The 15,730-nt window shown below is 41.0% G+C and overlaps 1 protein-coding gene across 1 annotated transcript; it reads right to left on the bottom strand.

Annotated features, from left to right (window-relative positions):
- Nucleotides 1-4,390: 4,390 nt before the first annotated feature.
- LOC134611751 (splicing factor Cactin-like) lies at nt 4,391-10,559 on the bottom strand. Its single transcript, XM_063455958.1, has 3 exons — nt 10,533-10,559; nt 9,703-9,986; nt 4,391-4,994 (listed from the first exon to the last, which is right to left on the bottom strand). Exons 2-3 carry the CDS (start codon nt 9,863-9,865, stop codon nt 4,504-4,506), a joined length of 654 nt encoding a protein of 217 aa, XP_063312028.1. The 5' UTR covers nt 9,866-9,986; nt 10,533-10,559; the 3' UTR covers nt 4,391-4,503.
- Nucleotides 10,560-15,730: the final 5,171 nt, after the last annotated feature.

The raw sequence follows: 15,730 nt of genomic DNA, 5'->3' as shown, positions 1-15,730 counted from the left end.
CTCCTAATGAGCCCATCCTGCTGACAGGAGTAACAGCGTATTCCTACTATTTGACCTGACAGGGCAGACTTGGAAGGCCTGTTGAGGGTATTCCTTGAGCCACAGGTACTACGAGAGTTATAGCGTGGGCAATTAGTCTTAATGTGTTCTGGTTAATTACAAGTGTTGTAAGTGAGTAATGCACTTCTCCCTAGAGCTGACAGGAACCTGCCCTGAAAGGTTGGTGTAGGTTGGGACCCAATTGGATCATGGTGGGTAGAGGTGTCTAATCTTGTAGTCAGGGTGATGGCTGTACGGTGTGTGTACCTTTCCTTGTGTCCACATACTTGCGCACTAAGCAGCTTCTTCTCCCACAAGGGGACATTTCAGGAAGAAAATGTACATAAAACTGCACCATAAGTATTACTTGTAATACCTCTTCCACTATGGTAACCTGGCACACTTTCCACCAGTTTGACTACTAAATCCTTTCTTCGTGGAGTCCTGTTCCCTTTTCTGCAGGTCATTAAATCTCTGTCAGTAGGCCTCAGGTGTCATAGCATACCGGTCTAATAAATATTCCTTTGCTACAGAATAGTCCATGATACACTTGTCTGGCATTACCCTGTAAGCTTTTGAGCCTCTTCCCCATCAGCTAGTCCCCAGTACCCAGTCCTTTTCCTTGGAGCATGCTTTGCCTCTCAAAATCTTTCAAATAACCATCAATGTTGTCTTCCATTTCCAAGAAGATTTTGAAGTAATTGTGAAGGAGTTTCTTCCTCTGTTTCTTAATGTCATTATGTGGGTGCCATGCCCCTTGACGTTGCTCAAGTTCCTTTTCTACCATTCAAAATTACTCTTCCTCTATTTCTTTTCCTGGAGAATTTTAGTGGCCACTGCGGACAAATGAACTCCAAAATGATTTAATAGTGAGACAAGATGGAGGCAGGCACTCAGGTCCAGGGATGGAGGTAAATACAGTGGTTTGAATTTCTACATAGAATTTGTAGAAATCTATGGATTTTTTTTTTATTTCATGTCATTTATTTCTTCTAACAGTAAGGAATCATTTTATATTACAAATGATAATAGTTCTCTTTTAATATAATTATCTGACATAAGATAACATCAAATAAAGTCAAGGATCACATCAAGTCTGATGTAGTAAAAGACTTTAAACTCTCATGGGCAGAGATGTGCATTTGGCACTTTAGAGTAGCAATCATTTTTTGTTGGTCTAATGCAAACAGTTCCCAAGTAAATTAATATTTGGCTCGGGACTCGCTGCTAAAACTCATCCTGCAAATATGTACTGGAGAACTGCAAATGTTTTCAGCTCTGTATTGTGCTGGAGTCAATGTTTATTGAATAGTTTAGTGGCTGATGTTGGCAAATGCGAATCCTAAATAAGGTACAAGGAGTTCAGAATTAACATAACTCTGGCTGTGTTTATTAACAACTTCTTTTGCGAAACAGGTTATGGCGACAGTCTATGCTGAGCCCTCGATTCATCACAGTTTCTCAAAGCAATTGTGTCAAAGAAATGTATTTGGTTCAAAGGCTCCAGAGCCTGTCAAATGTGACATTTATACAATTCTGTACAAATACTGTACAATGTCAAAAGTAAGAATCATTTTGAAAGTTTGCCAATAAGGAGTTACTGAGACACATGGACGGCTGGGGAGTTACTGAGACACATGGAGGGGATGGGGGAGTTACTGAGACACTTGGGGGATTACTGAGACTCATGAAGGGGCTGGGGAGGATTACTGAGACACACGGAGGGCTGCACGGTTACTGAGACACATTGATTGGCTTGGGGAAGTCAATTAAACACATGGAGGGGATGGGGGTTATAGAGACAGATGGAAGGGCTGGGGGGTTTAATGAGACACATGGAGGGGCTTGGGAATGGTTAATTGGGCACATGGAGGACCTGGGGGCTAATGAGACACATAGAGAGGCACACAGAGTTCTAGGTTGGGGGACGACAATGAGACACACAGAAGGGCTGGGGGTGAAGAGAGAAACAAAGGGTGTGGGGGGAGAAAGAGACCCACAAAGGGGTTGGGTGATAGGGAGGTGCAATGGGACAAATAGACAGAAGAGCTAGGGAGATGGTGGCTGGGGAAGACAAAGACACGCAGAGGGGCTGGGAGGGACAAAGAGACCCACACACAGAGGAGCTGGGGAGCACAAAGAGACACACAGAGGGCATGGGAAGAGAAAGAGACACACAAAGGGGCTTGGTGGAAGAGACATAGGGGCTAAGGAGGGGGGGGGAGAGAAGACACACAAAGTGGCTGGGAGAAGAAAGACACACAAAGTTGGCAAGTTTTGTTAATTTGAAGTGGGGGCGCACAAGTAGCTGGTCTTGCCAACGGCACAAAATAGTCTTGAACCGGCCTAGTGTTTGTCTGTGCATCTGCATGTGTGTCAGTGTATCTGTGTGCCTGTATATCTACATGTGTGTCAGTGTGTATATCTATCTATGTGAGTGTCATTGTGTGTCTGTATCTTTGTGAGTGTCCTTGTTAGTATCTTTGTGTAATGGTTTGGATCTGTGTGTCTGTACATCTGTATGTGTTTCAGTGTGTGTATCTGGGCATCTGCTTCAGTGTTTGTTTTTGTGTCAGTGTTTCTATATTTGTATATGCACATGTCAGTGTGTCTGCATGTGTGTCAGTGTGTATCTGCACTGTGAGAAGCAGGGACCTGGGACAGAGGAGAAGCAGAGGGAGATCGGACAGAGAAACATGTATACATTTGAAATAACAGCAACTAGAGTAATAACAAACATGTCGCTAATTTGAGGGGTACAATTTATAGAAATGTGCTGACAAGGGGTACTCAAGCAAAAAAAAAGTTTGGGAACCACTGCTCTAGGAGATAGCACACATGGTCCAATAATTGTAGTTTTCGATCAATTACTTTAGCTTGAAGATCATTAGGAGAAGAGATATAGAAACACTCTCATAGTTTAGAATTGCACTCACAAATCACTCATTAAAAGTGTGATGGTATGTGTGTTATTACGTCTTTTGTAAGTTACCATGGAACTTTGTTACCACAGCAGAGAACCTTCATTTGATATCTGGATTGAGAAGCTTTTAACAGAGGACAACACGCAATTGCATTTCCACTAATTTACTCAAGGGACTGGGAGTTATTGTTCCAATAGTACTCACCAGGTACATTGTAGTGTTTGCTGTTTTGGTCCTCTACCTGCCCTTCCTATGCACTATTTCCAGACCAGCGGACTGGAGCAGTAATGGTACCAGGGCTGCCCCAAAAATAGATCCTTAGATGTTTTAAAACGCCAGCTTCCATGAAGCTTTGTCTTTCAAAAAGGAATGCAAAGCATCAAGGGAGTTGTAATTCTAACTGTGGATCTACTTTTTGGGCATCGCTGCCCTAAACAGTTTACTAATGGTTTGACAACTTACCTGGCATCCACTTCCTCCCATTAGCTCTCCCTCAGAATCCTGCTGTACAGAGCCACCTCATTGGTTGAAAGTACTGGTAAGTGGATCACAGTCAGACAATGAGTTAAGCCCTGCAGGCAGGATTATCTCAATACAGAAAGCGTCTGGCACTCAGGGAGAAGTCAGCGGGCACCCAGTAGACCCCAGATAAGTTGTTGAAACCATCTGCAAATGTTTTAACTCCTAATGGGGGGCAGGGTACCAACACTGCAGTGGTTATGGTGCTTTGAGTGTTTGATTAACAAACATAATGTAACAATATATGCCCCAGGGAAGTATAGGAGGCTAAAATTTAACTATGTCTTACTAAACATTTCCTAGAAATATGTTCACTAATGGACAAGTCTGTAAGAACTATCCAGAAATCCCCTTTGCTTCTCCTTCCACAAATCACTGGCATGAGCTAAATGTTAATTGTTTATATTTGGACATCATCCTTCGAAATGTTTTCTTTTTTACTATGCTAAATCTAATTTATTTTCTTCTTTTTAACATTTAACTACCACTTCTCTAGAAATTATACCATTCAATAAATTATAAAAAATCACATAACTCAGGTTAACCATTCTCCCCCCCCCCCCCCCCCCCACCCCCATGTGATGCTCTATAATTAAATTACAGTTAGTGGGCACGTGACAAACAAAATCTGGATATAAAACGGTGTAATAGGTGATGGACGTGCACATGAGCTGAGTGTAAACAATAGAGCTAAGGATTCTGGGCAATATCTCAATTGAGACTAATTCAGGTGCCAATACGGTTAAAAGAAGTTGCAAATAAGTTGTGTTTGGATAATTTCCATTTAACCCCATGGCTAACAATAAACAAACAAACATTTTTATTTGTACAAAAGTATTACAATCTCACCCACCAGTGAGGGCACCCAGGATATTTGGCCAAACATTTATTATGGTCTTGGGTGGAATTTCTAAAAAGTCTTGGTTTGTTTCCATATTTTTTATTTAACACTAAAACTCCAAATTTGATTTTTGTTGCTATACAAAAACAGGAAAGAAATGGTCTAATTTCAGGTCATGGCTCATCTTCTGTATCTGTAGCGCTTAAAGTGGAACCACAGCTGGAAAATACCATTAGAGAAGTGACAACGGAAGCCGTGTCGGTGAGAATACTCCCACTCGCGATTGACAATCTTGAAAGCAATGTCTTCATAAGGAGGCCCAGCATGGAAACGTAATATAGCAAAGTCCTTGTTGTCATGGCAAGCCTCCAAGAAATATTCCGGAGTAGATCGTTTGTCAATCAAGTCTGGATAAAATATGTTGAATTTGTAGCCCTGGACAATTTTGGGGGGAGGATTGTCAAAGTCATAATGTGTTTGGTTGTATTTGTTCCACTCAAAGCCTGTATGGACACGATTGAAGAAACGAGGTTTTCGAGGCCTATATTTGTCCGCCCATAGGTAAGCTTTGCTTGTGACTGGGATCTCCACACTGAACTGGGCCTCATCACCATCCATACCTTCTTTCGCTTTCCTGATAAAGATGTCTTCAGGGCTCTCACTGGCATCACCTGGGGAGAACAAAGAAAAAAATATCAGTACTTCCTTCTGTAATTTAATATACGCTATGCAGTACAAATATAAACACAAAGCAGCATCCCACAAAATGTATTTCACTTCTTACTCACACAGTCTTTAAAATCATTATATCATTCAAAGTGATTAAATGACTTTGAGCAGTTAAGTTTGTAATTTACAGATCATTAAGAAAAACCACAAGCTTGAAACTTTATTTTTCTAAATGATTAGAGGATCACAAACTATTATAGTTACTTTAACTTTTCCATTATCTACATTTATTTCTACTATGTACAGCTTAACAGCTGCCCTCCAAATGGCCAGCAATTTAGAACATTATCAGAAACCTCTCCTTCAATCCAACCCAGTTTGCCCACCACCACATATGCTGGGTCATTTTCCCTAGGTGATCATTGAGAGTGGGATAATCCAAGCTGTCCATTTACTCTACGTCTCAATGCCTATTAGCTTCTTGGCTCAACTCCTCAATGCCTTATCCAGCTGCCGAATCAGGTTTGGCTGCCAATATCCATCCTCTACCGTAAAAATGTTATACGCAAATATTATATTATAGGAGAATAATATAAATTGAACATCTCAAGACGGGTCAGAGAGTGCTCTAGGAGTGAGACATCCACTAAATTTAGGGCAGGCATGGACATGTATATCCTGGGGCTTCACAGAAATGTAAGGTCCCCAAATGTAGGTATTTTATTTACCCTAGTTGATTAGGCTATAGAGTTAAACTTTGATAAACCCCAGAGAATTTTTTAACTATACATTTATTAAACCTCCAATGTAGGAGGACATGAATATTAAACTGCATCATTCAAAACAAAATGATCTTGTCAAATGTAATCATAAAATTGCACTAAAAGCTACTTTGTTTGGAGTAAATAAAAGTTGTCTGGTGAAGAGTAACTCTTTAAAGTGCTTTCTCCTGCCTGAGCACTATCCATGTGCTCGAGTTTCACTACTTTAGATTGTTCCTCAAAGTTCAGGTAACACCTGCAAACATTCTTCATAAGGTCTTTGGAAAAACCCTATACCATGTCTATGGTTTCAGCGCAATGCTGCCATCTAATGGACAGAATACAGCATGCAAACAGCTTATTGGTCACTGCTGAAAAGCAGCAAATAGTTTTGAAGTATTTCTTTATAAAAACTGGAGAAAGATTTGAGTTTTGTTTTTAATCTGAGCACAGGGTTCTTTCCTATAAATCTACAGCTGAATAATGCAATAACAATAATAAAAGACAGAAATAGTAATTGTACTTCGCAATCATTCTACTGTAAAGAAAAAATACATAAAAATATGCATGTTCATTTTAATGCATGCTCAATTCTTATAGAAAAGTAATTAAATGAGATTTCCAGTTGTGGATCAAGAGAAATTGCAACAGCAATTAAAGGAACACTTTAGCTTAACCCCTTCAGGACCGGACTGTTCGGGCCATGTTCTACGTTAAGGACCAGAGCTGTTTTAACACTTTTGTGGTGTTTGTGTTAAGCTGTAATTTTCCCCTGGGGGTTGGGAGGGAGAGGGGACCTGCAGTGCCAGGAAAACGGGTGGTTTTCCTGGCACTGGAGTGTCCCCTTAACTACTAAAGCTAATGAAAGAAACTGCTAAATAGATTCAAAGTTTTGTCCTGAGTAAAAAAAAAAAAAAAAAAACACCCAGTGTTTACATGCTTTTTTTTGCAAGTTATTGGGCTATAAGCACAAGTAGGAAATTGCTGTTTCAAAATATATATTTTTAAAATTTATCAATAGTGACATTGTAACACTTATCGGTCATAAATCTCTAAATCACACCTCACATGTACATATATTTTTTATTTTATTTTTTAAAGTAGACAACCCATGGTATCCATATGGGGTATGTTTTCTTGTAGCCACTTAGTCACAAACACTGGCCAAAGTTAGCATTTATATTTGTGTGTTTAAAATGCAAAAAAATGGGGGGCGGGGCCGGACCGCCGAGCTGGACGGTCGCAAGAGAGTTCAGCTCCTGCAACCCATTCCTAATCAAGCATAAAAAACAAAGAAAACAACCTGAAAACGGACCGACAGCGTGGGTCTTCGATGCCACAGAGACACCGGATCCAGGGAGAGGCTGGCTCCATGAGCTTCAGTCCCCAGGAGGTGAGGCCACCGACGACAGAGTTGGGGCCTAAACCAGCAGTGAGAGGGGCAGACTGCCACTGCCCCACTATCCTGCCCATGGGCTGGTTGGGGTGATCCCGGCCCACACCCGGGGGCTGTGCAACCGGACCCCAGAGACACCAACATTCTGATTGAGGGCCCGAGCACGACACCCAAGATGGCGGTGACCATGTGCGCTAAAACCGGCAGAGGGGATGTCCCTTCCACAACAACCAGAGTAACCAGCGGGGTACCGAAACACGGGTCTAAGGAGCTAGAAGAGTCCTTGCCTAGCTGAATCCCCCAAGCAACTCCACAAGCGACTACTCACCTATCCACTCCATGAGCCATGACACTGGCAAGCGGAGCCGGAGACCTAGCAGGACCCACAATGACTGCCGTTCTCGTAGATAGCCACACCACGCACTGTCTACCTCTGCCAAAGATCACCAACCCTGAAGCGGAGCATGGTGTCCTTACAGTGGGGCTGATCACAAGCTCACCCCACATGCATCCTGCAAAACGGCGACCCCGTGGAGAGCGTAACAAAGCTGCCCAGCAACTTGTAAAAATGCAAAAAACTATTATGAACGCTAACTCTGGCCAGTATTTGTGACTACTAAAAAAGACTGAACATATTTCAATACCCCCATTTGCAATACCTTGGGTTGTCTTCTTTTGCAAATGGTATGCCATAATGGGTGTAATCATTATTCCTGGGCTACCATATGCTCTCAAAGGTAACATATCCAACCTGGCAACTTTCAATGTAAAAAAATGTGACCCTTATATCTGACCCTGTAACTTTCAAAAACACTATAAAACCTGTATATGAGGGGTACTGTTATACTCAGGAGACTTCACTGGACACAAACAGTAAAACGTATCACAACAATATCAGTTTGGCTGTGAAAAAATGCAAAAAACTGCACTTTCACAGACAATAAAAACAGTAAAACAGTACCCCCATGTACAGGTTTTAGGGTGTCTTGGAACGTTACAGGGTTAAATACAGTGCTAGCAAATTAAATTCTCTGGACTTTTGGCCTTGGTTGTCAGGCAGGTCCCTCAAATTGCAATCAATAAAATTACTTAATTATGTAAAATATTACATAAATATGCACGTAAAATTTAAATTGCCTGTCAGTTCAAGCAGTCCCCCTGCAGGCAGATACACGGAAGTCTATTGCAGCATGTGACTGCTCCGTTCGAGATCACATGGCTGCGGGGGCCTAATTCGCCGAGGGTGGACTGCCTGGGCTGTCAGGCAGCCCTTCCAGACCGGGAGCAATGCCGATCGCCGGCGGGGGAACGGCTGCGATCGAGTAAGTAATTATTACCGTTATGACAGTTCAGGACCATATTAGTCCTAAAGGGGATTTTTCCGATGACGGTCCTGAACCGTCAGCAGTCCTTAAGGGGATAAAGGAAGACTATAGGGTCAGGAATACAAACATGTTTTCCTAACCCTATAGTTTTAAATCCACCATTTGGGTGGCTTGCCCCCCCCCCCCCCCCCCTAACCCCTTTTAGAAGGGCCGCATGGGTCCCGGCGTTGGCCCCGCACCGATCCGCCTCCTTGGTGACATCATCAGCATTGCCGCTTTTTTTCCCCATAGGGAAAGCATTTGATTGGCGGAAATCAGAAGGAGATGGGGCCAAATGCCATTTTGGCCAATCAGCATTTCCTGATAGAGATGCATCTATAGGAGGAAAATTCAGCGTCCCCATGCAGAGCGTGGAGACACTGAACAACAGTGTTGCCTACTTTGCAGCACTGCCCCAGGAAGCATCTCCAGTGGCCATGTGAGGAGTGGCCACTTGGAGGTGTCCCTAGGGGGAAAAGTAAACACTGAAAAGGCAGTGTTTGCATGAAAATGCCTTAAGGAAACGATTATACTCACCAGAACAACTACATGTCATGTGTCCTTAAGGGGTTAAGGGATCACTATAGTGTTTGTATTCCTAACTCTAAAGTTGTTTTAGCACTTATAGTATCCCTCTAAGAGCCAAGCTGGATTCACAACATCTCAGAATGTATCAGAGTTCTAATACTGTTTGTTTGAACCATTAAAGGGGCACTAGAACTATTTCATAGCATTAAATTGGTTATCATGTTGGTCTCCTCTGAACGGCCATTCCATTCAGTGTTAAACTATGTTCATGATGTTTAGTACTGAACGAGGGTCACTGGCCGCCACAGCCTGACCCCTAATGGAATTGTGGCCAAGACAGATTACGCACTTCCTTCTAGACACACCAATTCATACCAGCAATGGGGACTGTGATAGGCTAAGAGCTGCCATCTGTCACTCTCAGCCAGTCACTTCTGCTCAGGCTTCGGCTTACTCATCAGCCCTAACAGCACACAGTATGATGGACTTCCAGAAACAGAAGGACAGTGGCAGGAAACTCCAGACACTATAACCACTTTAATGAGACGAGGCAGTTACAGTGTCACTTTAAAGCATTGATTAAGTCATGGCAAAATTTTACATTTAATAGCACGTAACAACAACATTTAAATAAATGTTGTTACATTCAATTAGTAAATACCTGTGACTTGTAGTTGTTGCCTGCAGAGCACCAGTCTTTGTTGGTCCTCTTCAAAGTCTACTACATGAGCATCAAAAGGCAGCTCCTGGTTACTCAGCAGCTTGGGGCTGTATTTTCCAGCATCATAATCATTGAGGCTCTGCTGGATTAGGTCTTCTTCCATGAGTACAGACTCCCCACCTTCACCCTTGCCATCACCTTCTTGGGCACTGCTAGAATCCTCTGGGGCATTGGCTGCAGAGGATGAGCCAGGTTGCTCTGAGACAGAATCTCCCTGGTCTGGCCTTGGAAGACAAGAAATGTTTACTGTATATGAGATAGTCAATTACAAATGTTATATTTTCAGTGTTGGAACAAACCAGTTAACACACACACATATACATATATACACACACACACACATATATATATATTTATTATTTGTGCTCGGTTACTATCGTATAGTGAAATACCTTGTGATTGGAATTAAGTCGGTGTGGTGTGCCGGAACCGACGTAGGGGGTAGGCCTGTAAAAGAGGGTCTCCCCGAATGAATTGTATAAGAGGGAGAGGTGGGTGGGGTGAACAGCGTGCGTACGGCAAGGTAGGAAGGGGGGGGCGGGGGGAGGAGTAGCGTTTATATAGGAACGCTAACTCCTCCACAAATACAGGCCTTACGGCCTTAAACTTGTGGTCGGTTAATATCGTATAGTGAAATACCTTGTGATTGGAATTAAGTCGGTGTTGTGTGCCGGAACCGAAGTAGGGGGTAGGCCTGTAAAAGAGGGCAAAAGGAAATGCAAGAAAACACACTTATTGCACTATAATTATATAAAATCCGTTTGCCTTACTTCTTATCCGTTAGGAATGTTCTGTTTTATAATGGGGAAGAGAGGCTCGCTTTCCACACCCTGCTCTTGCTTCAGTTTGAAGAGTTTCTGACGCAAGACGTCATGGTGTCTCTCTCGAAGCCTAAAAATCAACGAAAAAGATAAATAAATATGAATCAGTCTGCCAATTTTACTGCATACTTAACAAGCCATACAACGTGTCTTTGTGGAGTCCCATCACGCAAAATGTTCTTTACCTAGCTCTGGCCATGTAAGCCCTAAGCTGCTGCAGGAGACTCTCCCAATACCCAATATCCAGGTTCGGTCCTCCTTTTCTAATCTTGCTTTCGATTCCTTGAAAAATCACCTGAAGCTGGTTGTATGTCTTTCCTTTAAATACAGCCTGTACATCGGTGGTGACAGAGGCATTTACCCCTTCTCGTCTTTCACCTATGCAAACGAAGGTAGGTGGTCTACGTGATCTCACAGGAATCTACGTATACACTGATTGAAGAGGGCTTTACCAGAACTTGCAGTGTAAGTAAAATCTGGGTTACACAGCACTAGGGTGCAATTGGAAACTGGGTTAAATTAGGGTTAGATTTAGCAACTGACTACGATTCATTACACTTACAGTTACAGTAATATTAATGGGTAAGATTAAGATTTTGGGGTAGGCTTATTGAATCATTAATCAGACATGTATAACCATAATCTAGGGGTAGGCAATCCAGGCGCTCAATGTGTTTTGGACATCTCCCCTGCTGCTTTGCCAGCTTAATGGCCATAAGAGCATTATGGGAGATGTAGTCAACAATATTTGGAGTGCCAAAGGTTGCCTACATCTGCACCCTAGCCTTAAATTGTGTACCTCCTGGTGCTGCAGAGCACCCTCTAAACCTCTGTGTGCTTTAACTCACCTTGCAGCACCTCACTTAGCAGCCATCTTTGGCTGATACCTTGGGCATTCTGAAAGATTGGGGTGACCGATTTCTATGGGTGACAAATCTAAGAACAACAGATTAGCTGATATAGCTGCAAAAAGCCATAGGAACAGGATGGTAAATGAATCTGTGCAGAAGGTGGAACAGCAGCTGGTCACAAACCACTAAGTGCCAAAAAAAATAATAAATTAACAAATACAATCATAAAATAAAATAAAAACAAAAAGTCTTCAGAATACTCATTATAAAGACTTTTTGTTTTAATTTTATTTTATGATTGTATTTGTTAATTTATTATTATTTTAAATAAAATAAAAACAAAAAGTATTTAGAATACTCAATTGAGTATTCTAAAGACTTTTTGTTCTTATTTATTTTATCTTATGATTGTATTTGTTTATTTATTATTTCTGGCACTTAGTGGTTTGTGACCAGCTGCTGTTCCACCTTCTGCACAGATTCATTTACCATCCTGTTCCACTTGCTAGTGGAGATGTGCTTGCTGATTGCTACCTGAATGTAAGTGCAATCAGTGCAATAAAAATTGTTTTACATTTTAACAGTACTTTTCTATGTATATATTTTTATCCTTTTGAGGATTTCCACTTGAAGAGTTCCCTGTATACAGATACCCCTAAGGGGAGATGAGCGCAGACCATCTGTACTTCTTGTAAGTTCTCTACCTCGTGGGCGCTGTTTCCACTTGCCATTACATACTTCACTATATATAATTTATTATCCTTTAGATTTGTTCCAGATCACGTCCTGTTATACACGTTGTATCTTTACTTGCACCTGTTATATTGTATGTGCTATCCCACCTTTTGAGCTCCTTTGGCTTTTTGCAGCTATATCAGCTAATCTGTTGTTCTTTTATACATTTCATTTTGAGTGAGTGAGGAACACTCTTGGTGATAGCACATCTTCACTTCTTAGGTCACGTTATAGTACATTTGTTGTACAAATCTAAGAGCAACACCAGTTTAGAGAAGAAACCCCAGAGATTAATTTGAAAGCCCACATCGAGCAAATAACAGCTACCGTAGAGGATGCATAGTAACATGATTCTTTAGCTTCCCTATTGACTGATGTGTCATAAAACGTCTAAAAATAAGAAAACCTTGCAGTTAAAATGTTACTTGAAACTACTACAGATGTAAAACAGCTGCTAAACACATCTAATTTTACATTTATATATCTGTGATCCTAATAACAGAGCAGTATGATCACACATGCATACCAGACATATACCATAGCATATGCATGTCTCAAATGTGGCATCCAATGAGTTAAAACACTGTAAGGATACAGCGTTAAACAAACAGGGTTATTTACTATACTGAGAATTTAAAGTGAATTTCAAATTTAAGGTAAAATTTCAATTTGGCTAGTCTTACCTTAACTTTTAAATTCAACAGCGCTGTGTCCTATTTCCAGAATTCAATCACAAGTAGTATGGAATGTGAGCTTGAAATAATGTTCGAGAAGCATAATTTGACTTTTAAGTACAAAATAAGAACAGAAAGGAAAGATGTCACACTGAACTTATTATATGTACAAGGGATGTGTCCAGCTACATCTTAATGTAGGACCAGATGGTCCTCCGTATACCCCAGTTACATTCATACCTGCACTTTTCAATATATATTTTTACGTAAAACAAAAAGTAAAAAAAAAAACCACATTGAAGTTTGCCTAGTAAATTTAAACATATGTTCTTTATGATTTAACATTAAATTAATATGGACTTTGTATAAGACGCAAACCCTAATGTCCCGGGACTATTAGCTCTTTTAACTAATTTCAAGAACACAAAGTTAGAAATGTCTCCAGAGATTTTACTGAAGAAACTAAAACAAGTGATATGCATCCTCAATTAGAAAAAACAAAAACAATTAAACTATATTTGTCTGTTTCTCCTGCAGTTTTGATAGTTATACCATTAAACCAGCTATGAACTAATAATTTTACCAATTACCAGAACAATGGCACTTCTTTTCCTATACAGTATATAAGGATATCAAAAAAATGAGGGGGTTAAGAATATATAGCAAGCATAAAGGGGCAAACAAAACAGTTGTGTCTACAAACCATATGTTCTAAAATGATCAATTTGTCTAAGAGTTTTATTATTCCTCCATGCTCCATTTCAGTAAACTTGGGTTCCCTCTTCGAAAACATCTATTAGATGATAAAGAAGAAATAATATAAAGGTTAGAAGTGGAACTTACTTGCTTTTTTGCACGATCCTGTTCTGCAGGAAGCCGCACGGTTTCGTTATGAGATGAATCCTTAACTATTTGAAACAGCTGGTTGTCTGTCTGTGTGATCTGTACGGATGTGTGTGTGTGTGTGTCCGTTCTAGTGGAGCGTAAGGGGATTTGTGCTCTTAGTTCTTACTTCTATTCATAGAATGAAGAAATATTATTCAGATCCGCCATTCTAAACGTTCCAATTACCTCTGTCCTTCCTACCCCAGAGGGCAGATTAAGCACTAATGCTCAAATCTATGCACTCTTGCAGAAGAATTATCATTACTTAATATTTTGACATCATTTTGCTATTTTTTTCCTTTTTTATTAATTCTTCATACCATTATGTCTTTTGTGAAAGAATGTAATACTGGCTAGCCTTGAAGCAAAAAGTGTTTATGATTGAGTGAAACGTGCCTTACATGGGTGCAAATATCTGTTTAGAATGCATTTGTGTACACAACTTGTCTACCTCAGCTTGCTAATGTTTTCATTAGTTTACAGATTGAGCTACTTCGAGCTGAGCCAAATTTGCATTTAAGATGAACGGTCGTTCTTGCTTTTTCAGCACAAATTTAATGACATTTGTTTAGTCTTTATTTTTTCAGAACAATGATTATATTAATTGGTTTTAAGTGGGATCCAACATTTTTCAGAGTTGTGTTTTGGAATTAGCTGCATAGACTGCGTTGCGGTTTAGGCAAGAATAATTAATTTCTCTCATCTAATTCAACCTAGCACAAGATTCTTAATGATACTGCCGTATTCCTTTTAAAGGAGCACACCAATAATATATATATATATATATATATATATATATTATTTTTTAACAATTTAGTAGATATACCCCAATTAAAACATGCATGCATTTAATTATGTTTTTTTAGTTAGGGTATAACTAAAATAGCTATCAAATGCTGTGGATGTCTTGTCTGAAGCCTTTGCATGCCCTCCCCTTTTAATCCCGCCCAGACTTTCTGTGTCTGTCCAATCACAGACTTCCCAATGCAGCTCAAGGAGAAGTCTTTGCAAGGCAAGTGCTCTTCAAAATGACTTGCCTCTGAGCTAAACTACCAGGAAGTAACAGGACCGGTTATCTGATTGATAGGCAGGGGGTGTAACAAGGTAATGGAAAAAATGCCAAGTTCTATTGAAATCTTCACTTTTTGTAAAAACTTTTTTAAAAAGGACACACTTTTCACACATAAAGCATTTCAGCAAGATTCAGTGCTTTAGGCATGTGGAGTAAATCTTGAAGCAAATCTTTCCATACCTGTAGCTCTGGGACTGTGTTTCCCATTAAGCGTGTCCAGGGCTGCCATCAGAAATTTTGGGGCCCCTGACACAGCTCAAGGTCTGGGCCCCCCGGCGCCTGCACCCGAGTCCTCCCCCCCTCCCCCCCCGAGTCCGCCCACAGGGATGCAGTGTCTGCAGGGCCGGTGCAAGGATTTTTGCCGCCCTAGGCAAAAGTAAAGTTTGCCGCCCCCCATGTAACATCACAGTGCCCCACTCATATGATCTGCCATGTTAACTAACACAGTGCTGCAGTGCCGCCGTGTTTACAATAAAAGACCTGCAGGGACATGCTATAGACACCAGAACCACTACATTAAGCTGCAGTGTTCTGGGGACTATAGTGTCCCTTTAATGTGAGGTCAATTAGAGATTAGTGCCACGAATAATATACTAGATTGCCTACTTACAACCAGATGAGGATGATGATGGGTTTCAGCTGCCGTCTGGCTCCACTGGTCTGGTGTAGAACAGGCTCTCTGGAGGCGGTTTGTAACTGTGGTCACAAAAATCAATGTTCTGGGAGAACGGGAAGCAGCTCCATTTTTTGAGGGCCCTTTACACAGCTCAAGGTCTGGGTCCCAGGGTCCACCTTCATGTTCCACCAATGAGTTTGTTCACACGGGTGTGTATGTGTGGGGGGATGTCCTGATGTGTGTAAGGAATGCATTGTGTGAATCTGTGTTTGTATGTGTAAGGGCTGCAAGGTGAGTTTGTGTATGTATGGGAT

This window comes from Pelobates fuscus, chromosome 5 (assembly GCF_036172605.1).
Source record: "Pelobates fuscus isolate aPelFus1 chromosome 5, aPelFus1.pri, whole genome shotgun sequence".
Classification (NCBI taxonomy): domain Eukaryota; kingdom Metazoa; phylum Chordata; class Amphibia; order Anura; family Pelobatidae; genus Pelobates; species Pelobates fuscus.
Note: the sequence above shows the minus strand (reverse complement) of the source record. Positions and strands in the feature narration are given on the sequence as shown.